Source organism: Protomyctophum bolini, assembly GCF_963924005.1.
Source record: "Protomyctophum bolini genome assembly, chromosome: 2".
NCBI lineage: Eukaryota > Metazoa > Chordata > Actinopteri > Myctophiformes > Myctophidae > Protomyctophum > Protomyctophum bolini.
In genome coordinates, this window is record NC_137863.1 from 32,378,321 (window position 1) to 32,403,545 (window position 25,225).

The 25,225-nt window shown below is 42.9% G+C and overlaps 1 protein-coding gene across 4 annotated transcripts in view; it reads right to left on the reverse strand.

The window, feature by feature from the left end:
- megf6b (multiple EGF-like-domains 6b) overlaps positions 1-25,225 on the reverse strand; it is a gene marked incomplete at its 5' end in the record, with an annotated part of 140,491 nt that overhangs the window by 59,290 nt on the left and 55,976 nt on the right. The window contains one exon of one of the 4 annotated variants that reach the window (XM_080786041.1): positions 14,077-14,199. In XM_080786041.1, coding sequence (XP_080642167.1) covers positions 14,077-14,199 — 123 coding nt within the window. Of the gene's footprint in view, positions 1-4,243; positions 4,725-14,076; positions 14,200-25,225 lie in introns of those variants that run through there. The other 3 variants (XM_080786044.1, XM_080786042.1, XM_080786043.1) reach the window with 3 other exon arrangements.

Consider the following 25,225-nt stretch of genomic DNA (forward strand, 5'->3'; position numbering starts at 1 on the left):
CATCCTGTGGCTAATGTCATCATGTGTCTAATGTCATCCTGTGGCTAATGTCATCCTGTGTCTAATGTCATCCTGTGGTAATGTCATTATGTGTCTAATGTCACCCTGTGTCTAATGTCATCCTGTGGCTAATGTCATCCTGTGGCTAATGTCATCCTGTGTCTAATGTCATCCTGTGTCTAATGTCATCCTGTGTCTAATGTCGTCGTGTGGATAATGTCGTCGTGTGGATAATGTCATCCTGTGTCTAATGTCATCCTGTGTCTAATGTCATCCTGTGTCTAATGTCATCCTGTGGCTAATGTCATCCTGTGTCTAATGTCATCCTGTGGATAATGTCATCCTGTGGATAATGTCATCCTGTGGATAATGTCATCCTGTGTCTAATGTCATCCTGTGTCTAATGTCATCCTGTGGATAATGTCATCCTGTGGATAATGTCATCCTGTGTCTAATGTCATCCTGTGGCTAATGTCATCCTGTGTCTAATGTCATCCTGTGTCTAATGTCATCCTGTGGCTAATGTCATCCTGTGTCTAATGTCATCCTGTGTCTAATGTCATCCTGTGGCTAATGTCATCATGTGTCTAATGTCATCCTGTGGCTAATGTCATCCTGTGTCTAATGTCATCCTGTGTCTAATGTCATCCTGTGTCTAATGTCATCCTGTGGCTAATGTCATCATGTGTCTAATGTCATCCTGTGGCTAATGTCATCATGTGTCTAATGTCATCCTGTGTCTAATGTCATCCTGTGGCTAATGTCATCCTGTGTCTAATGTCATCCTGTGTCTAATGTCATCCTGTGGCTAATGTCATCCTGTGTCTAATGTCATCCTGTGTCTAATGTCATCCTGTGGCTAATGTCATCATGTGTCTAATGTCATCCTGTGGCTAATGTCATCCTGTGTCTAATGTCATCCTGTGGTAATGTCATTATGTGTCTAATGTCATCCTGTGTCTAATGTCATCCTGTGGCTAATGTCATCCTGTGTCTAATGTCATCCTGTGTCTAATGTCATCCTGTGGATAATGTCATCCTGTGGATAATGTCATCCTGTGTCTAATGTCATCCTGTGGCTAATGTCATCGTGTGTCTAATGTCATCCTGTGGATAATGTCATCCTGTGTCTAATGTCATCCTGTGGATAATGTCATTCGTGTGGATAATGTCATCCTGTGTCTAATGTCATCCTGTGTCTAATGTCATCCTGTGTCTAATGTCATCGTGTGGATAATGTCATCCTGTGGATAATGTCATCCTGTGTCTAATGTCATCCTGTGGCTAATGTCATCGTGTGTCTAATGTCATCCTGTGGATAATGTCATCCTGTGGATAATGTCATCCTGTGTCTAATGTCATCCTGTGGATAATGTCATCCTGTGGATAATGTCATCCTGTGTCTAATGTCATCCTGTGGCTAATGTCATCGTGTGTCTAATGTCATCCTGTGGATAATGTCATCCTGTGGATAATGTCATCCTGTGTCTAATGTCATCCTGTGGATAATGTCATTCGTGTGTCTAATGTCATCCTGTGTCTAATGTCATCCTGTGTCTAATGTCATCCTGTGGATAATGTCATCGTGTGGATAATGTCGTCGTGTGGATAATGTCATCCTGTGTCTAATGTCGTCGTGTGGATAATGTCATCCTGTGTCTAATGTCGTCGTGTGGATAATGTCATCCTGTGTCTAATGTCATCCTGTGGCTAATGTCATCCTGTGGCTAATGTCATCCTGTGTCTAATGTCATCCTGTGGATAATGTCATCCTGTGGATAATGTCATCCTGTGGATAATGTCATCGTGTGGCCTGCAGGGGACATTACTTGCCGGGGGCCACTGTGGAAGTGGATCTGGAACCCAGGTCCCAGAGCACATGCACTCGAAACAGAAGGACAGCGTCTGTTTCCAAGAGCCCCCCGTACGTGTCTGTCACGCTATGTGGGATGGCAGCCACATGCACAGCTGAGCCTCATCACACACATGACACGCCACCACAGAACGGTTTTCATATCAGAGCCATAAACAGAGGGAGAGAGCAGATGTGGGTTAAAAACCTCTCTGGGGGGTTTTAAAGCTTTTGTGACACAATGGAGGGTGACATGGGTTGTTGTGTAAAAAGCAGACGAATGTTATTAATGACTTGACACGTGAAATAACATTGTCTTGAGACGAACAAAGGGATTATTTGTGCAAGCAATTTCCACAATGCACTTGCTTTAATGTCGCCAGGACACTCCATCAAGTACTCTGCCATTGAATGATTCAGGAAGCAGCGGCCAACAACATCTTCAACTTTAGTGTTTGGGACCGAACACACTTTCCCCTTATTCAGTCGGATGCCAAACTTAAGCTTCACCCCATCCAGGAAAGCTGGCAGGAGCCATCTTTTCCATCCATGGCACATGCATGGCTTTCTTTGGTTTTGGCTTCTCATGAAATTCGTCCAGTGTTGTGGGACGGCTGCAGCAGCACAGCGAACGAGTCGTCGTCCCCCCCCCCCCTCCCGCCTGGGTTTCCACATCCAGAACACGATCCCTGATCCGAGCAATAAGCCAAAGCCTCAGCAAGCCTCTGACTTAACATAAAGTCACATTAGTTCTGTGCCCACAGCCTCCACCACGACCCGATGCTAGTCTTCCTCCGGCAATGGAAAAAATATATAATTTAGTTATTTCCTGCAAAAATGGTTTGTTTGATGCATTGCATTCGTTAATGATTTCAGATCATTCCCGACCTTTTTTTTCTCACCCACCTCCTGCAATCGGACGTGATTAACGGCAGCATCTCGTTGCCGCAGAGCCGGATTATCCGTAATAAGACGGGACGTTAAACACTGGGGCCGTTTCCGTGGTATTATCTTGTGCCTCAGAACTGCCGTCGGGCAACACATGAAACCAAAACGCTCGATCATAATCATTGTTGACGGCATCTGTCAAAGTCCCCATCTGGAGTCAGGTCCTATGGCTGTTTTCATCTGTCAAACTCCCCATCTGGAGTCAGGTCCTATGGCTGTTTTCTGTACAAGCATTACAAAACGCTTCTTTCATGATGCGTACTTCAGTGCCTGCGGCGCGCTAATCTCTGCACTGATAAGAACAAGAAGCCTTGCCCCGGCCCGGGCTCTGATCTGGTACAGACGTTATCGGGGCAGTGCCAGGCGGCACGCAACATACAGTACAGTACATGCAGCAGACACATATCAGCATGTCAGCGATAAAACAGAGTCTGGCTCAACCGCATGCCAGCAGCGCGCAGCAACATTCTCATTAGTAATATAACAAGTGTGACAATAAACACCTGCTTGAATTCTGCAGTCTACAGCAGTGGACAGTGGTTCCCAAACTTTTCAGACCGTGACCCAAAACAGGAATTAGATATTCGACCCGGGACCCAAATTAATGAAAATATAGCTTCGCGCCACGTTGTGAGCTTGTAGATCGGCTCTTTTCACCACTTCTAAAAACATTTGTTTTTCTAATTTATGGAATTTCTTTCTTTCTTCTTTGCTTTTTGGGGGAATGTTTTTTGAAAATGTTTTGAAATAATAATAATTAAGAACAAAATGTAGGAAACCAAAAAATAAAGGGACCCATAAAAATAAATCATATAAATGTGTAGTAACTCTCTTGCTCTTGAACCACATATACTGACATTACATTTAACAGTATATGATTACCTTTTATTAACAGCTACCATCATTAGTGTGGTTGCTGTGCAGGCAACACACTATTGGTCTTGGTCTGAGAACCTGCCTTTTGTTCAAAGTGAAGATTTTGGACATGCTTGTCAGTCCATTGCATGCTTCACATGACATATCAATATATGGATAAATGCTAAGACGGAATTCAGTTCCCAGCGGATTCCTTAATTGCAACTCGCGGCAGCGCAACCACACATAATTGCACCTTTTTAGTTAAGTATACTACATATTTTTCTCCATATGTAATAGCAGGGCTCGATCAAGACAGTGCTTATCAATCTTTAGACATAATCACCCAAGTCCAATGAACGCACCTAGCCCAGTGTTTCCCAAACGTCTTAGCCCAGTGACCCATGGCCACAAGAGAAATGATGATACATTCCGCCGCGACCCTTACATTTTTCTTTTATATATTCAAGAAATTATGTGCCATGTTTTCTTTTGCTTTTTTGTGTTTTTGAAAGCTCTTTGAGAAACAGTGACGTAGCCTATATGCTGCACTTGAAGTGGTGCGTGATGATGATCAACCCAACTCACCTGGTGCGGCCAGGTAAGCCTGCATGTTGTAGCCGTGATGGTATCCATGATGATGGAAGCAGTGTGGCCTATAGCACATCCTTCTGTAGTAATTGTAGGGATAGTTAGCACCCAACGCCAGGTGCACCCGAGCCTCGAGAAACAGCACGAGGAGTATCCAGCATCCCGACGCTAGCGCCATGACTAACAACACAAACCAAAGGGCTTACAAGGAAAAAGAATATCCCTGTAAAACAAAACAAAATCTAAAAAAAAAAGATTTTTACATTGAGGGAGGAAGAAATCCCAGCCAAATCCAAAAATGTGCAAAAAAAAGGTAATTCTTCAACTTCAATATTGGGCTTTTGTCAAGACACATCAGACTGGAAGAGAATTACGCACAAGCGACCAGCACTCCAAAGAATCCTGGTTTGGTTTAAGTGGCAACTCATCTGTGAAGCAGAACTACCTTCATATTCACTCAGCCAACCCCCTCCACACACAACCCTCTCTCTCTCTCTCTCTCTCTTTCCCTTTCTGCATGTCAATTTCCCTGTGGAACAGTCAACCTCCCCTCCACATGCAAAAACTGAATGTCTGTCAAATTAAAGATCCTCCTCTCTCTCTCTCTCTCTCTCTCTCTCTCTCTCTCCTTCCCCCAAGTGTAATACCTCCCCTCCCTTCACTGTATAGCGCTAGCCTACAGTACAGTCCAACTCATGCAGTTGGACATGCAGTCCAGGAGAATGATACTTCATTTTGACAGAAGTGGTGTTATGATGAATAACAACCGTTAAATACAGCTGGCCGCTGTACTTGCTCTAGTTACTTCAAAGGCTATAGATATAAATACACATATATACGCGTGTGTGTCAAAAATACCAGAGATTACAAAGCGGGCATGCGATTCAGGTATTGAACTATATAGGAATGTGAACAGGCTCCGGTTTGATTTAGTGTGTCTATATGCTTTTTTTCTTTTGATATTGAAACAAAGTGCCGCCAATAACCTGCACAGCCACACACCATGCACACAGCAAAGCCAAATCTGATAAGTGCCAGAGATAGAATATGATATTTAGAATCCAAACATTTTGAGAAAGGAATGGGGTCTCGAAAAGCGAACCCATCCACTCAGGTCAGGAGGAGCGCCGCTGCTGTGCACTCTAATCTGTTGCCAACACATACTGTTCATGCTTCTGGGCCATGACAGCACTGTGTGGACCTCAAGAAGAACCAGCTAGTTCCCAAACACTGGCTTCGGGACCATAGGGTTTATAAAGCAGCTTTGCTTCCCAAACCTTTTCATGTCAAGGACCCCCGAATTGACACTAATTGGCCCGCAGACCCCATAAGGGTCCATTTGGTTCCAAACTATCATTCTGCAAAATCCTGTCCAGCCCTCTAGGCTGGATCGTGAGGCCAGTGCCCGAGAAATACAAGAAATGAGCTGTAAAGGCAGTCTGACAGCTTTTACAGCTCACTCCCACACAAACAACCCCCAACATATAGCCTCAAGGCATTCACCAAATGGGACAGTGACATCATAAAACAAACAACACCAAACTGTAACTTGGAGTATTATTAAGTGTTTATCCCTAAATTTCTACGACAGAGCAAAGAAAGAAGAGACACATCCATCCGCCCGACCCGGAAGTGAATGCCCTCCATATCAGTCTAGTCTCGCTCCAGCTGGCTGTGCGCCAACGTGTGGACGACGTTTATTCTTTGCGCGACCTCGGATTAATGCTTTATTAGGCTCTATTATATATCCCATTCTGTGCACAAAAAACACTGCGTGCCCATGCACGCGGTTAGCACCGACGATCAGGATGTACTGTATCTAACATGGCAGTGAGGCCCAACCTCACTGCCGTGGTCACTGCCAGCCAGGGGCGTCATGTTTCAATAATGATTGTGAGTGCTCAAAGTCCCGGGAGGGGAAATTCAGTCTTCATAATACGTGGGACCGTGGGTGCATATTGGCTTATTATTTTAACCGTGGGTGTTTCAGCTACCAGGCACCCCCGGAGTCTCCGCGCCTGCTGCCAGCCAAAAAAAAGTATTTTTAAAGCTGGATTAATGCTTATTAATCAAATGTTGTATTTCTCGTGGATGGCCAAGACGGTATGAATTGCTTTTCACGAGATATCTCGTGGTTTAATTGGAATGGGTTTTAATTAGGTGGAAGTTGCTCAGTGGCATTTTGAAGCACTCAGAAGAACGCTCTATTTCTGCATTTTTTCCGATTTGCCAAACAACTTTTGTTTGTGCTAACAAGAGCTCCGTGTTAAAACAAATCTAAGAAATTCCACACATTATTGAAGTAGTGAATATAGCCGATCTACAAGCTCACAACGCTGCTATTTTCACTAGTTTGGGTCTCCGGGCGAATTATCATATTTCTGTTTTTGGGGTAAAAAAAATTGTCCCATAAAGACACCTGCAGGCAATTCCTCAAGCCCAGACGAAGCCACGATAAAGGTCATGATGAGAACAAGAGCCAAACCAGGCAAAGGGAAACGCTAGCCGGCCAGCAACTCCTGTTGATCTGACCTCATCAAACCCTGTACACTCAAGACACGCTCCATATATGGCCAGTACAGAATTCATTCCATATGTTGATCTGACATGCTACATGGATGTACAACATCCACAGGTTCTCACAAAGTACTTCACGTATCGCATGGAAATTTCTAACAGATGTGTACAATGCCGGCCTGATAAAGAGCAGAGTGCTAAGTTAAGCATAAAAGGATCGGCATGTAGTTTATGCTGGTATGTGCAAATGCCTGACGGGATATACCAGAACAAAATGAGTCCCCATTAACGGGAGAGACTTTCAAATACCTCGACTGTAACTCTGACTTCACTGTCAAAAAGAGCATGATTACCTGTTGCTTTTGGAAAAGCAGCTGCAGTGCTAATAGCGCTCTCTCTCTCTCTCTCACACTGTGTGTGTGTGTGTGTGTCAGTGGTGGAAAAAGTACAAAAATATTTTACTTAAGTAGAAGTACTGATTCTCTACTTGAAAATTACTTAAGTAAAAGTACAAAGTACCCATTAAGAAAGTTACTTAAGTAAAAGTATAAAAGTACCTCATATTAAATGTACTTAAGTACAAAAAGTACCCGGTGTAAAAATGTACTTAAGTATAAAAGTAAAAATTACAAAGTACAAGTAAAAAGTACAAGTAAAAAGTACAACATGCTTTTCAAAATGCCTACAAAGAAATGAAGTCCAAAAGTGGCTTTATTTCAACACTCGTCTCGAAACTGGCCATTCATTATCAATGGCATTTATATGTTTGTGTTGGGATAAACACTAGAAACTAAACTGGCCACTCATTATCATTACAAACAACTCAGGGTGCAAGCAAGCTCACACAAAAATATATTTCAGATTGGGGTCCACAGTAATTTAGGGGAGAATGGGGAGAGCCATTGCAATTTGCAAAACAGACATTATAATTGCGTGAATTCACGCATTATAATTAGCCCTTCACTAATTAAGCCCCAACCACTCCACTTTGCAGGGCAAACTGTCTCCCATTGAGATGCATGTAAATGTGTATTACATTATTGGGGGATAAAGTTGAAACCGATATCAACTTTAACGACCATCCCGTTCGACAGACATGCAATGCACGGTAAAGACTAGGCCTACAGTGATTATTATTGCAATCAGTGCCAATCACCTGGATGGGTGAGTCGTGTAACATTCCTGACGTTAAGATGTGTATGTGAGTCCCATACACATGCGCTGCATCTGCTGGTTATTGCAGTTCTGTTTTCGTCACATAATGTGACGAAAACAGAACTGCAATAACCAGCAGATGCAGCGCACGTCAGACACACACACACACACACACACACACACACACACACACACACACACACACACACACACGCACACACACACACACACACAGCGCGGCTCGCTGTTATTTATTCACCGCACCAGAGAGAGACAGAGAGAGAGAGAGAGAGAGACGGGCGCTTCTTGTCCAGCTTTTTCAACGCACCGCACCACCATGCTTCTGTGTGAATGTGAACGAATGAGTGAGGCGATGACTTTATAAACTTTATGTGGAAAATGCGGAGATTACGCATATTTCGCATGGAAATGTGTAGCGAGTAACGAAAGGTGTCCAATTTTAATGTAGCGGATTAAAAGTACGATTTTTTACTTGTAAATGTAACGAAGTAAAAGTAAAAATACAGAAAAAGAAAAATAGTAAATAAAAGTACAAATTCTCAAAATGTGTACTTAAGTACAGTAACGAAGTAATTGTACTTCGTTATTTTCCACCACTGGTGTGTGTGTGTGTGTGTGTGTGTGTGTGTGTGTGTGTGTGTGTGTGTGTGTGTGTGTGTGTGTGTGCGCGTGTGCATGTGCGTGTGTGTGCAACTGCGCACGACGTGTATGTTTTTTGGTACGATTTCTTTCTATCCATCTGTGAGAGAGAGACAGAGTCACTCTCGTACGCACAAGGTGCCAATAAGCGCTGTCACCTCACCTTCACCTTTGCGGCAGGGCTTTTCTGGCATACAGACATTAAATGAGGCATGAGTGTTGAAACGGCTGTGCCCCCATGCCCTCGCCCGCCACTGTGCCTGACAACACTACAGTCACCGTTGGCCCCACGCCACCACCTCTGTTATCCCTGCCAGTCACAGAAAACGCAGCTCATTCAGAATCAGATCTGCGATAGGGCCTTTCTTTGTGGAGTTTGCATGTTCTCCCCGTGTCCCCTAGGGTAGATAGTAGATACCCTCACAAAAACATGCCGTAATCCTGGTCTCTAAAACTACCTCCCCCTGGCCAGCCGGGGCGCCTGATGGAGGGGAAAGGAACTGATCGGAATAACGTGTCCCTTCCACGCGCTACGTCCGGCCGGGGAAATTCCCCTCTGTCAGGTGAAAAGAAGCAGCTTGGACTCCTCATGCATAGAAGGAGGCATGAGGTTAGTCCGCTGCCCCCCCCCCCCCCAGGTTGGCAGAGGAAGTGTAGCGCCCAGAATTACATTAGATAATTGGCACTGGGTGAAAAGAAAACTGGGTTACAAAATCGTGGGATAAAAATTTTGAGAATCTGAATCTGAATCTGAATCAGAAGCCTTTATAGAGCGTCACAGTCCCACCCCCTTGAGAGACCCGGAAAATAATTCCCCGTTCATTTTCCATAGACCTTTCAAAAAGTATTTATTTAAAGACATTTACGCTGCGGACAAAGCCAACTCAAGTTGTGACAAATCATGACAATAAACACAATGTTTTGGGCCGAATAAATAATTAGAAAGAAGAAAAATACGGCAGGTTACAACACTTTTTTTTGTTTGTTTTTCTTCTTTGTAATTATTTGTTTGGTCCAAATTATTGTGTTTGTTGTCATGATTTGTCACGACTCGCGTTGGCTTGTACGACGCTTAAAAGGTCTTTAAATAAATGCTTTTTGAAAATGCATGACGCTCTATTGCCATGATATGTAAACATGTTAGGAATTTGGATTGGTGGACAACAAAGTGCAGTTAGGACAAGTGCAAAACAGGACAATTAGAGTGCAAAAACAACAATGAATAGTGAATAAATATAAAGTGCAGAGAGTTCAAGTGTTCAAAGAGCCATGCAGCCAAGAATGAGACCGGGAGCTTATATCTGGGCTGGGTTCCAGCAGGGGCGGAAAGTAACTAAGTACATTTACTCAAGTACTGTACTTAAGTAAAATTTCGAGGTATTTGTGCTCATATATATGAGTTTTGAGTATGTCAAATTTCCAGTACTTTTACTTCTACTCCCACTGCATCTCAGAGCCAACATTTGTACTTTTACTCCACTACAATAATAGGAAAACTTTAGTTACTAGTTACTTTGGAGATTTAAATTTTGATTTTGAAAACATACATTAATGCGTCACAATATGCGACACATTTTGTGAGCTTGTAGATCGGCTATTTTCAAAAGATTGTGTGCACATTTTGAATTTGTCTACAAATAGCAGTACTTTGACTTTTAGTAATTCAAGTGCATTTTGATGCCGATATTTTTGTACTTTTACTTGAGTACATTTTGAATACGGGACTTCTACTTTACAGTACATCTACTTTGCAGGATTTATACTTTTACTTAAGTAAAACAATTGGGTACTTTTTCCACCACTGGGTTCCAACAGGGATTCTATTGTAAATTGTAAACGTTTTTGTATACAAGCCTTCTCTCTCTCTCTCTCTCTCTCTCTCTCTCTCTCTCTCTCTCTCTCTCTCTCTCTCTCTCTCTCTCTCTCTCTCTCTCTCTCTCTCTCTCTCTCTCTCCTCTCTCTCTCTCTCTTTCACACTGTCTCTCTCTCTCTCTCTCTCTCTCTCTCTCTCTTTCACACTGAACAAAAGATGCATTTGTTCTCCGTTGAACTTCGACGTTCTTTTGCCCATGCCAGGAATATAGACAATTCCACGTCCCGGAGCAGATGTCTTTGATTGGGGGAAAATGTATAGTGTACATTGCCAAGGACTGGATTCACACAGAGTAGTAGAGAATGTGCTTGCTTGCCTACGGCGGCCCAATGCCGCAAAATGTGCTTATTCTATTCTACTTATAATAAAGTGAATTCATTATGTGTTGGTTAAGTATGATATGATGTAGGCCTGGGATCCAGTTATATATCCCATGAGGTTCTTCCTATCTACACAGGCGGTCGCCTGTCACGCAGCAGGAATGCAGTCAACAACAGCTCAGTGTAGACAGATAGCATCATATACATACATACAAGCACCACCGATCATTCACACATCAATCTCTGCTGCTTCCATGCAGCTTCTGTAAATGCCTGCAAATTACGAGCAATTGTGAGCTCTCTGCTGTGGGAAAATGTTTTCTCAGCCATTAGACTAGACATCAGTATAGCAGCAAGGGTAACGAATGCTATATGAAACGCAGCTGTGACAACGTCCTGTTCTAACGACCAGTGGGGGAAAGTAACGAAGTACATTAATTATTAAGTACTGTACTTATAAGTACGATAAGTAAACGTCTTTCCATTTTCGTACTTTCTTTAAAAATGTATATATGATGATTTCCTTTCCCCCCCCCCCATAGAAGTGTATATTTTAAATGTAGTTAGTTCAGGGGTTCTCAACATTTTTGTCCTTGGAACCCCGGAAATGATTTGGCCATGTCTCAGTTGCAAATAAATAATAATAATAATAATTTTGGGACCCCCCAAAATAATTTGGCGACCCCCCCCCCCTGACTTAGTTGACCGTATTCCCAATGGATATCAGCAGCCTGGAAACCAGACGACTCTGCCATGCAGTGCAAAAAGGCTTGTTTTTTTCCCCCTCTACAATAAATATCTTCAGCAAAATGAGCAGATCTACAATCTCGCCACGATGTGTTTTGAGTTTGTGTTATCGGCTATTTGTTTGGCACACGTTAGCCAAGAAATGGGATGCTGGCGTTCAACAGTAACAAAACATCCGAAGGGTAAATGCAGGGTAGATGTACGGCTTTCAGTGAGCACTGATCTTGTTACAGCAGACTGCTAACACTCTTCTCTTCTGCAGATAAATCAGAGCCAGAGACTGTATGCCAGCATAGCCAGACCACTGAATACATTGAGTTTTTAGTTTTTTTCAAATGGGTGCTAGCTAATGAACGTTGCGGGGGAAAAGAAGCACAAATAAAATAACAAAGGTACATCAGTGTAGAAAAGCAATGCAACATAAGAATTTGGCTTTATTGGAAACCAATAAAGCAAAATAATCTCATGCCCAAGGGAATTTGGAGAACTTGGAGAACCTATTCGTTAATATGCTCCCATGGGAGCATATTAACCAATGGGCTACTGTATAATTGCACACACAGAATAAAGTTGCGTCTACAAAGAGACGCTGGAAAAGATAACTAAAGTCGTTGTCAAAACGTTTACACTTAATCAAATCAATTATATGTCCACACTAAGGGGCACCCGGCCCTGAATGCGCCTGTAGTATATATGGCCAATCTGTAGGTGGTGCTGTAGCACTAGCTGGCACAAAGCCCCAAAAAGAGAGAAGAACACTAGTGTTGCCATGTCTGCTTATTATAAGCGACTTTGGGCTTCTTTTTTGGCTTGTTAAGAGTATAGTTGATATTTGGTCTTGTTTCCTATGATTTGATTTGATTTGATACGGCACATTATAAAAACTAAATAATGATCTGGTCAATCAGAAGATGTAAACAAAAACAGACAGGAAAATGCTATTCTCCATGTCCACTTGTTGCTGACGGTGGTGGTGTGTAGGAGCACTACATTTCGCTGTAAAAGCCCTGACTATTAACTATTTTCTGCAGGACAAATGCAATGAATACGCTGGGTGCTGCCATCTTTGTTTATTATTGTTCGGCGGTGGCACATGCATGTTAAAACACATGGGCTTTTGCATCATCGGTTCAGGAAATATGCAGATTTGGATGTCCACACAGTGGAGCAAGAGTTGCGGTTTCATATTTATCCACTCTGGGACCCGATTTTAAAACAGATTCGTTCACCGTTGTGGTCGGCATAGTGTAGATGAAAGGGCAAAACCATTAAAAAGCTATGCGGTTTGATTGCGGATCGTCTCTGTGTAGACGTGGTCTAACTCACTTCCAGGCTGCTTCCCTATTTTCTTCACAGATACGTGTTACTGATGATACTAATTAAGGCTCTGTTCCATTTACTGTGCAGTGGTTCTCAAACCATTTAATTTCAAGGACCCCAATAACTCTGAGAGTCTACCAACGCACCTCAAGCCTGGAACGGCTGGTCCGGTGCTTCACAGGGACAAGGACATACGTTGCAGATACGTTGCAGAAGGAGGAGAGGACACTGGAGCAGCACAGACATTTAGAGCCTTTTATTAGGTGATAGTATACAGACTTTTCGACCTACAGTACGCGGTCTTCATCAGAGTCATAGGACTCTGATGAAGACCGCATAGGTCGAAACGTTAGTCGTCGTCCTAAATAGCTTCCCTCCCAATAACAAGTTAAGTTATGTTTTCATCGTTTAATTAACGCTTTAATCCGTTTTAAGTCATACAGGGTTTCCATCGGACAGAGTGGGATATAGGTGACACGTTTTGATGACGTCACTGCAAAAACACCCGTCGCATCGGCATGCAAAGGTTTCTGGGAAATTGAGGCCCAAAGCATTCCAATGGTGGCGGGACGCGCAGTGGGCGCGTTCCTTCTCCGCTCTGTTGTTGTTGATCGCCACTTTGGACTATTTTTCAACAAGTGACTACACCGTTTTAAAGCGGATTTTCATGAAAAGCAACGATGATGTCGGCGCGGTTGTTCTTCAAAGATTAGTGAAATCCAGGCAGTGGACGTGGCATTAATTGCGCAGTCAGTCAAACTGTTAAAGATGGAGTGCCGTGATTTTTTTCCACCCTAAAATATGATCATCTGGTCTTATTGATATTTAAGGAGGTATTGTTTTTCAAAAAATTGTACAGTATTTGTTAAAATGTTGTTTTTATGTGGCCACGCCCACCAGTTCATTAAGTATGCCTGGTTTGCCTGGTGGGTGGTGATGGCTGGTGATCCACCTGAACTGAGTGGTGGGTTCTATGATAAAGTGGGAGGGGTTAGAGGAGGGGCTGATAGTGTGATGTCACCATATTGCTGTTTATTTCATTGGCCCGTTTGACTGTCAAGGGTTCAGCCTCCAAAAAGAAAGCCTAAATACAAAGTTAATACAACATTGCACATAAAAACAACTCCAGGGTGTCTAATGAAGTACAGTCACCTCATAGACACATGAAAAACTGGAAAAATACAAAGATTGTATTTAAATTAGCATGGACTGTGCGGGTCACTCAGCAGAGGACTCACCTTGGCAGGTCTTGCCGTCGTCCTTCAGTTTCTGACCCGTGGGACACTTGCAGTAGAAGCTCCCGATGGTGTTGCTACACAGGGCCTCGCATCCACCGTTGGTCTCCTCACACTCGTTCACATCTGACAGGGGAGAGAGAGAGAGAGAGCCGAGAGGGAAAATAATGTTAAAAGGGCAACCAAAATGAGAGAAGAGAGAGCGCTATTGTAGCAAAACAAAGTTAAATGGAAAGTGAGTTTCATAACAAGACCGGACAAGAAACATCTGTGACATTAAACTCATCAGTCACATATGTTATTTTTTTTATTAAAGAATGCCAACATGGTTCACTGAACAAGCAGTGTCTCAGTCGATGGAAAAAAGAAAAAAGGTAAAATAAAATGTAACCGCATAGATTAGGAAAGAATGCCTGTGTCACTCTTGTTAAGTTTCAAAATGTCTTGCTCCGAATGAGCTCGAATTAAATGCATACACATTTAGAATGGTCCTTGGATGCTTGGACAACTGTGGGGTTCATGACTTATTGACATTAGGATATGATTAAGAGACTCCGTGCACGCTCGCACACTCACGCACAGTCGCACACACACACACACACACACACGCACACACACACACACACACACACACACACACCGTTTCCATCCTCAAGTCTGCTTCGCTCAGTGTCCACCAACAACGCGCTGTCAATTGGAAAACTATCTCCAAATTGAAAATCAAAACACATCATCGGAAATCTGAGCCGTGACGAGAAAATGATCAGAAATGTGATATTCCGCCATGAATAGTATCAAATGCACAAAAGGGAAATGGAGTAATGGCTCCCCTGTCACCCTTTAACCTCTTCCAAAGCAAATTGGAATTCGGTGCATGCATGTCAACAGAGTCCTCACGCGCACTTCTGCCTTGCCATTAACTACCCAGTAGTGTTGATTTTGACAGCACATTTAGATTTTAGTTTTAGTGCAGTCTCTTATTGACTAGTTTTCATTTAGCTTTAGTCTCATTTTAGTCACCTGTAATGCTTTTTAGTGTTAGTCTAGTTTTAGTCAAATAGATTTCACAAGACTTTAGTCGACTTTGGCGGTGCCTCGATGCCGTCTGGCTGATTTTACACTTGCTGAAAATAGCCGATCTACAAGCTCACAACACGTCGCTTGTGAGCTCGTAGATCTGCTATTTTCAGCATGCAACCAAGTGTAAAATGACTTACAGTATACTGGATCACTTGTCCACTATAGTCCCTTCCTAACATTTAGTCTACATTTTATTTGTTGACGACATTGTCAATATATTTAGTCTTAGTTTTTTAGTCATCATAGCTTAGTTTTGATTTAGTTTCCATATAGTTTTCGTCAGTGAAAAAAGGTAGTCGATGAACTGAACCACGTGAATTCTCTCACGCTGATTCACTGATCTCCAACGCTGGATATTTAATTGGCTGATGAGGAAACATTGACGTTCACAATGAAATGATTAGCACAGTGCATTATGGCTTGGCCCAGATTCACACATTCAGCTATGTCAGGACATACAGTAGGCCTGCACTGCAACGTATGCAACCACTGTAGTAGATAGGGGGGGGGGGGGTTGTCAGAGGGGATTATATTCAAAGTGAAGTTTTCGACGTGCTGACATGCCGTATCGCAGGCCTGTTTCATTTGCTGTGCCCACAGAAGGTATTTTGGACTGAGAACAGTGGACGGCACATTAGAGAGAGAAGGGTTTGCTTGGCTTCTAATCATCACGTACGTACGTAAACCCTTCCCGTGTCCATAAAAGCAGAGGATTGCAGAAGATGCGAGATATTATTGCCAAGAAAAGTACAGAAGCATTATTTCCCCTCCAGTGCCTTTTCGCTTTGCATTCAGGCGATGTTAGGACTCGACCAGCCAATTAAGGCATTTCCCATCTCGGTTTACGACATCTGGAAATGTTTTACACCAACACACTACGCTCTTTATATTAAAGCATTACTACGTATAACAACATCACGCTGTGCCATACGTTGCTGTCGGGAGGAAACCACGTAACTTTTTTTTTTGGTTTTTGATTGGTTTTTTTGGGCATAAATCAGTGCTATTGAACACCCTTTACATGTGTTGTTTAAATCAGTGCTATTGAACACCCTTTACATGTGTTGTTTAAATCAGTGCTATTGAACATCCTTTACATGTGTTGTTTAAATCAGTGCTATTGAACATCCTTTACATGTGTTGTTTAAATCAGTGCTATTGAACATCCTTTACATGTGTTGTTTAAATCAGTGCTATTGAACATCCTTTACATGTGTTGTTTAAATCAGTGCTATTGAACACCCTTTACATGTGTTGTTTAAATCAGTGCTATTGAACATCCTTTACATGTGTTGTTTAAATCAGTGCTATTGAACATCCTTTACATGTGTTGTTTAAATCAGTGCTATTGAACACCCTTTACATGTGTTGTTTAAATCAGTGCTATTGAACATCCTTTACATGTGTTGTTTAAATCAGTGCTATTGAACATCCTTTACACGTGTTGTTTAAATCAGTGCTATTGAACACCCTTTACATGTGTTGTTTTGTGAAGAAAAAATAATAACACTTTGGACAAAACCGATTTTGACCGATTCTACAAATGTCTTCTAAATCCTGACAGTTTTCTGAAAAACCCTATGTTCAGCTAGATTAGGCTGGGGGCCACAACTGTAGAGGGGCCACACAGCGTGCGTGCAAAGAGGGAACATTTGTGGGTTCTCAATGCATTCTGCGCTCAAACACGAAGATTTATGTATATTTCTGCACAGTAATGAGCAGGATAATATGTCTACAGTAGTACAGTTATATGCTACCTTAGAATAGATGTAGTGTAGACCTATTTGATAGTGCATAAACATAATTGCCTTGACATTAACGACCGTCAACAAGCACCAGTTACTGTCAGTATGGTAATCTTACACTTCATATCGCAGACACTATACCTGTAACTTTCCTACTGTAAGCCCTCTTATCATTCCCAGAATAAAAAATAATAATTGGGGAAATTCTTCCGGGGGGCACAAGGGGGCGCTCCTCGGGCCGCAGTTGAATACCACTGCTTTACTGGCTGCTGCCTGTCAAATACAGAATTGAGTTTCATGTTATTGTTTAATTATCTTTAAACACTTTGCGGGCAGGAATCTAAATATGTGTCTGACCTCCTTTGCTCCTATTCCACGTCCAGGCCTCGTCAGAACCTCCGACCAATGAATGACTCCTGTCCGTTCCTCAGTCCTGCTTAACCACAAAGGATGACCGTGTGTTCTCTATAACCTCCGACCAATGAATGACTCCTGTCCGTTCCTCAGTCCTGCTTAACCACAAAGGATGACCGTGTCTTCTCTATAACCTCCGACCAATGAATGACTCCTATCCGTTCCTCAGTCCTGCTTAACCACAAAGGATGACCGTGTCTTCTCTATTGCTGCCCCTAGGCTTTGGAAATGTGGAAACAGTCTTCCCTCTACATTGCACTGTGTGTGTGTGTGTGTGTGTGTGTGTACGCACGCACGCACGCACGCACGCACACGTGCATGTATATCTCTCTGTCCACAGCTAATCTAACAAAGTAGTACAGCGATCGGCATCACATTTATTGTGCAAACTGCCAGTATAAGCCACGGAACTAAATTCCTGGTTGTTTTTCACATCGGTCACGTTATCTTTGTGTATCCCATGTCAAAAAAGAACAGTTTTGAGCACACCTCTTCGTTATAACATTTTGTTCTCATCGATACATTTTCTAAAGGCCGATATATGCGATAGAGACGTGCCTTGCATCGCCTCTCTTCAACATGCACCTATTGTTCAGCTCTTGGGACTAGTGTAGTGGACTATGCCATCACTGACATGGACCCCTACCTCATCAGTGCATTCACTGTTAAGACCACAGACCCCTCTATCAGACCCCTGTCAAATCAATGTATATATAAAACCAGCTGCACAACCAGAGCCCTGCAAATTACATAAAATACATCATAAATACAAATTGACTCCTGATGGTGAAGTTAGATTTAAAAATGCAGTTACCGGTACCTCACCTGAAATCTCTGGTCTAATTGACACATTGCTCTCTCAACAGTTTCAACCAAATCAATTAACCATGGCTGTTAATAAAATAAATAAAATCTATAATAAATCAGCCGATAAAGCAGGACCAAAAACAGCTCTGCATCTAAACAGAGACTGAAAAAGGAAGAGTGGTATGACAAAGACTGCAAAGATATCAGAAAACAATTACGACAGCAGTCCAACCTTAAACACAGCCAACCAAAAGACAGACCTGCACCAGTGACCCAACTTATGTTGAATTGAAACATTGAGAGACTATAAACAGTTAAGAAGACATAAGAAAAAACAATATTACGATCAGAAACTAAGATAAATTCAGTTCTGGGAAAGATGGAACAACTTAAAGAGCAAAAGAGAAAACCTGGTATTACAAAATGGTCACATTTGGAAAGACCATTTTGAAAAACTATATATGAGCAAATATCACCCAATGATCTCAATCATCAACAAAAACTAATTAGAGACAGATTGGCAATCCAATTTTAATGAAAGAATTAGAAGACAACATAAACAAGCTTAAATCTGGCGAAGCACACTAAATGTGACCATGATCTTGGCACGAACTATCTTGACACACACACACACACACACACACACACACACACACACACACACACACACACACACACACACACACACACACACACACACACACACACACACACACACACACACTTTAATACTGTACATTTTGTGTAAGTTAAGTTAATGCCATTTATAAACATGCGGCACCCATGATGCATGTGTCCACACACACACCATACACCCATGATGCATGTGTGTCCACACACACACACCCATGATGCATGTGTCCACACACACACCATACACCCATGATGCATGTGTGTCCACACACACACCATACACCCATGATGCATGTGTGTCCACACACACACCATACACCCATGATGCATGTGCATGTGTGTCTACATGAGATTGTAGATCTGCTATTTTTGGGGGGAAATTGTGGCGCACATCATTGAATATAATATCCACGGTTTTAACTCAAATCTTTGCTTCTGGGGGTCCCTGGAACAACATATTTTCAGATGGGGGTCCCCGGTCAAATACAGATAATCCTTGACATGAAATAGTTTGAGAACCGCTGACATAGAAACATGTAGGGTTTTTTCAGAAAACTGTCAGGATTTAGAAGACATTTTGTTAGAATCTGGTCTCAGGTCTATAAATGGGTTAAGGGTGGGGGGGGGGGGACATAGCCCTGGGGCCGAACACACACACCTGTGTGACAGACAGACAGACAGACAGACAGACAGACAGACAGACAGACAGACAGCGTGCACAGACGAGTGGAGTGCCACAGGGTCAGTGTCACGGCTCGACGCTCATGAGTCAATCTGGCCCCAATACAATGAGCAAAAACAGGAATGCTGACCTGCTCTGGGTCAGCGGAGGACAGCCTGCACTCTCTATCGCACTGGATACACAAACAGCCAGCTCCATTAGACAGATAAAGTATCAACCTAAAAAAGGACAAAGAAGTGCACATCTGGCCAACGTAAGCCATGATAGGCGGGCTGATCGAGACTAAATGTATTTCATAAACATGGGAAAGTTTCCAAGAGAGATTAAATTGACTTGCGCATAATACTGTAAGTCGTGAACCCCCCGTGACCTCTGACATCAAGTGTGGGTCGCCCTGTCGGCTGGGGAACACGGGCTTATACCCACACATGACTCCAGGGGGCAGTGGTGTGAGATTATCCAGGTTTTTTGTCGGGGTCCCCTAGCTGTCCAACAGCAGTCAATCCTTCACCAGGTTTAAAGGTGTAGTGAAATGAAAAGCGTTCACACTTTTAGACCATATCCGTGGTCATCATATGGGCATACCTAATTATCCCCTGGCTTTGCCCCACGTCTCTCTGTCACGACTTAAAACCCCATAGCCTGGAGGGATGCAACGCTCAGATTGGTTCAGAAACTTCAGAGCCAGCGTTTCAAGCCTGAAACGTCAAAATAAAATGCTCACCATTTCCATTTCACTACACCTTTGAAGGGATCGTGACATTCTTTTCTTTTTTTTAAGCTCAATTGCATCCAAAAAACCTGAACTTTTAACATTCAGTAGATTTTCTGTGGTCTGGGTGTTTTCTGGCTCAAACAAGTGCTCTGATTTGCCTGTGGAGTGTGAGTCCACAAATCCCATAGCAGATGTCACTGTTGAGGGATTTTGCCTGTTTTTCATTGCAGCTCAAAAGGCTTCAGAACACGCAGAGAATCCCCCAGACAACAGGAAATCCAGTGAGTGTTCAAAGTTCAGTGGGTGCAATTGTGGTAAAAAAAAAAGAAAAACTAAAAGAAAAACGAAGAATAAAAATGAATGAAAATGAATGTGATGAAACATTTAACCTCCAGCAGCGTGATGGTCTTGAGGTGAACCAGAACCATACATTGTTTTGATGTTTGATTAAACATCAGGATCTGCAATTATGCTGCCAATGTAGCAGTGTTGTTTTTGGCAGCAAATTTAGATTTTAGTTTTAGTCATAGTCTCTTCAATGGTTTTCATTTAGTTTCAGTCACATTCTGTCGGTGTACGAACAGTTGTAATACCGCTGGGTGACCTAAAGTAGCACTGTTGAGCAGCCTAAAAAAGGGCCATTCCCATATATGGGCTTAAAATATCTACGACATCATCTCTGATGATGTCACATGATGTCACGAGGCATGCCTGGGGTGATCAACCAACCAACCGACTGACTGAAGGGAAATGCACGATTTGGAAAATGCACAATTTCCTTTTTGAGGGGCGGCCAAAAGCCCCTCCTATATGCCCAGCTTTGTGTGTTTGTGTGTACCAAATACAGATAATTTGATTGGCCCGAGCACGGAATGTGATGTATGATGGTGCATGGCGATAGCGTGGGGTCAGGCTCCCCTTGGCCTGGGGATATATAGGCTACATGTGAGATAGGTTTCCCATGAGATGACATGCCTGAGACGAAGCCCATGCAGCCAGCCGCCTGGCCGTGGGGGTCCTGTCTGTGGAGGTCAGAGAGGGTCAGGGTCAGGGGCTGGAGGGGGCCAGGGTTTAATCCATGTTCTGGATCAGAGGTCACTTGAACATCTTGTAAAGTATAGCGTCCGTGCGGCCCACCCACCCATCTGACGGACCGGGCTGCGTGCGGCGGCCCACCCATCTGACGCACCGGGCTGCGCCGTGAACTGCATTTTCAGAGCAAATCAGGGGGCCCTACTTGCAATATCCTCCTCACAGCCCACCCACCGGTACACCAACGTGCCACGGCACACAATATCCTCCTCACAGCCCACCCACCGGTACACCAACGTGCCACGGCACACAAACGTGGTAATCACCAGTGGTGGAAAAAGTACTCAATTGTTTTACTAATGTACTTATAGTACTGAAAGCAAAAGTATTCATATTGCAGTTCAAAATGTGTAGAAAATCTATTGAAAATATAGATAATGCAGGAGAAGCATTTCACTATGAGATGGAGGGCCATCTAATTGATACATCTCTGCTGTCGTGAAGAAGCCACCTAACCTTTGGTTTTGTGACTATATATATTGTCAATGACTTGCATGAGAGGGGGAGAGGTGGTGGAGTTAGATGTTTTAGCAGACAGTTTGAGGGCCCAATGGAGTTGGGAGATTTTGTCCTCCCAACTCCAAGTGCTTTTTACTACTTTTCATTGCAGGTTCAATATTTTCGAAACAACACACAGACGTAAAGGGTGTTCAATAGCACTGATTTATGCAAACAAAATCAAAAACCTCAAAAATGGAGTTAGGCGGTTTCCTCCCGAAAGCGACGCATATTATACAGTATATTAATAAGTGAGTTTTTCACATGTATACAAGTACACACATAGGCCTATATGCATACACTCTTTCTTGCATATACACATGGCTCACACACACACACGTTCACACTGTGAGCGCCTGTGTGTGGGTGCACTCTCTCACACATGCGTGCGTGTGCGGGCGACCCTGCGTGCAAACATACGTGTGCAGTGCACAATCTGCGCATGCACACAAACACGCATGCATTGCACACACACACACACGCGCGCACACACACACACACACACACACACACACACACACACGTCTTTTTGTGTGTGTGTGTGTGTGTGTGTGTTCAGCTGGTTCTGATCAGAGCTATCCCAACACAGCAGGTATGTAAGGCCACACTGAGCTCTGCATCATCCTCCATACCTTTATAACCGCTAGTCAACCTGCCCCCCCCTCTGTGTCCCCATCATGGCCCATTGACTCTTTACAAGCAGCTGGTGGTGATGTCTGGCTGCCTGGCAGCCACCCAGACACACACACACACACACACACACACACACACACACACCACTCACACACATGCAGCTCTCAATCAGTGTTGATTTTGACAGCAGCAACATAATTGATTGATTTAGTTTCAGAGTCATAAGTCTTTTGTAATAGTTTCCATTAAATTTTAGTCACATTTATGTTAGTCACATGGAATGTTTTAGTGTCGACTAAATATCATAAAATTTTAGTCAACTAAATCTACAGTTGATTTAGTCGACTAAAATGTATCTTGGCCGGCGCCTCGTAATGGCAGATTTTACACTTGCTGAAAATAGCCGATCTAAAAGCTCACAATGCGTCAGCATGCAACCAAGTGTAAAATGGCTTGTGTCTTTAACTTATACTGGATCTCTTGTCAACTAGTCCCTTCCTAACATTTTAGTCTAGTTTTTATTTGTTGACGAAATTGTCAATATATCGACAAACATTTTTGTCATAGTATTAGTCGACGAAAATCAACACTGCTCTCAATCACAAATCATTTCACCTCTGATTCTCCGAAACAAAGGCTCAGTGTCTTGTCTTCGCTGTGCGTTGTTCTGTGACACTTCGACAAGTCCAACATCTACATCAGTGCGGGAAAGGAAGGAAGGCGCCATTTTTTTCTTTTTTTTTGATAAACGCTGTTATGTCTTTGCGCAAAAGAAACCCCACAAAATTAAAACACATCTCCGAATCAAACTCTGATAATGGGACGAAAATTGTGCATTTCCCTAGCTGTGGAATTAAGGAGTAATCTGGAGAAGAATGGAAAAACAAACGCACGTTGCTCAAAAACCTTTTTTTTGCTGCAGGCGGGGTCAGCTCATGGCTCAGGGTTTACCAGTTGTGGAAAGTAACAAACAAGTACATTTACAGTACTTAATCCATTTAGACCTGAGGACCATTCTACAAAATGTTTTCTGAAAAACCCTATGTTTCTATGTCAGTGGTTCTCACAGGGTTAAAACCCTATGTTTCTATGTCAGTGGTTCTCACAGGGTTAAAACCTCATGTTTCTATGTCAGTGGTTCTCAAACATTTTCATGTCAAGGACCCCCAACAATATATGTAATTGGCCGCCGACCCCCATCAGAAAATATGTTGTTCCAGGAACTCCCCAGAAGCAAAGATATGAGTTAAAAAAAATTGTGCCACATTGTCACAATTTTTCAAAAATAGCAGACCTACAAGCTCCCAATTCGTTGCATTGCCACCTTGTAAATCAGCTGTTTTCATACATTTTGAACTTGTGAAATGGGACATTCTGCATAATGAGCACTTTATATTAATACTTTTGGCACTTTAAGTACATTTTGACAGCAAATTTTGATTAAAACTGACTTTTCACTTACTTACTCACTTACTTTTTTCCACCACTGGCTCAGGGTTTACATTCCAGAGCAGTTATTGTGTGACTTTCCTGCGATCCCCAGGAGGGATACGAGGCCTTAACCCATTTAGACGTGAGAACTTGTTCTACAAAAGTCTTCCAAATCCTGACAGTTTTCTGAAAAACCTAACTATTTCACGTACCAAGCACCCCCAGAATTAGTAATTGGCCTCCGACCCCAATCTCAAAATATGTTGTTCCAGGGACCCCCCCACCCCAATGCAGAAACAAAGATTTGAGTCAAAAACTTTTGCTGGGAAAGAATATACATTCAACGATTTGCGACACAGTTTTTGCGATTTTTCAAAAGAATAGCTAAAGTATGACATAATGCTTAAACCCATTCTGGGCGGGAACCCCTATTGGTATCTTACCCCCTCAGGCCGGGCACCCATATTGGGGTTCTGTACAGTATGTACAGTATTCAAAAATGTAATTTTTTTGATGCTACTATATAAATATTTTAAGTTTTTCAGAAACCTTAGGTCAGGATTTAGAGGCGTTTTTAGAATCGGCCTTAGGCCTAAATGGGTTAAAACACCAAAAGGGGTTCCTGTCCAGAATGGGTTAATGCCCAGCAGGGGGGGCTAACACTCATACGACATAGACATGGGGCCAAGCAAAACCAGCAAGCCCTGTGATACCATCTCCTGGGTCATGGGCCGGAACATCGCATGCATTCATCAAGGGGAGCGGTGTGCATGTGTGTGCATTTGTGTGTGTGCTCAGTGCATGTGTGTGTGTGTGCGGCTGTGCGCGCGTGTGTGTAGAGGGCGGCGTCACATATAGCCTGGCTAGGGCCTTGATCTAAAAACCTGCTGGGGTAATAATAATAATAATAATCTGCTGATTTCCCTTCACTCTTTGCAGCTGCTTTCATTTACCTGCAGGTGCGACAGAGAGAGAGAGAGAGAGAGAGAGAGAGAGAGAGAGAGAGAGAGAGAGAGAGAGAGAGGCTGATCTTTAGCTGACGGCCGTCACCCTCCTGTGGGATTCATAGGTTATAAGACTTTGGCATGATTAGTTCTGGGACCGAGAGAGAGGAGGATTCCAATCCATGTTGTTATATTTATTTAAAGACGTTTAACGCCACGGACAAAGCCAACTCGAGTCGTGACAAATCATGACAATAAACACAATATTTTGGACCAAAGTGTTGTAACCTGCCGTTTTTTCTTCTAATTCTTTGTTCGGCCCAAATTCTTTTTGGGCCAACTCCAGTTGGCTTTGTACGAGGCTTAAACGGTATTTAAATAAATACCATGCATTTCCTGCATGGTCCCTGGTAGGGGGCGGGACTGCGACGCTCTATACCTGATACGCACACAGCTAGGGACGTGCCGTGCACACAGA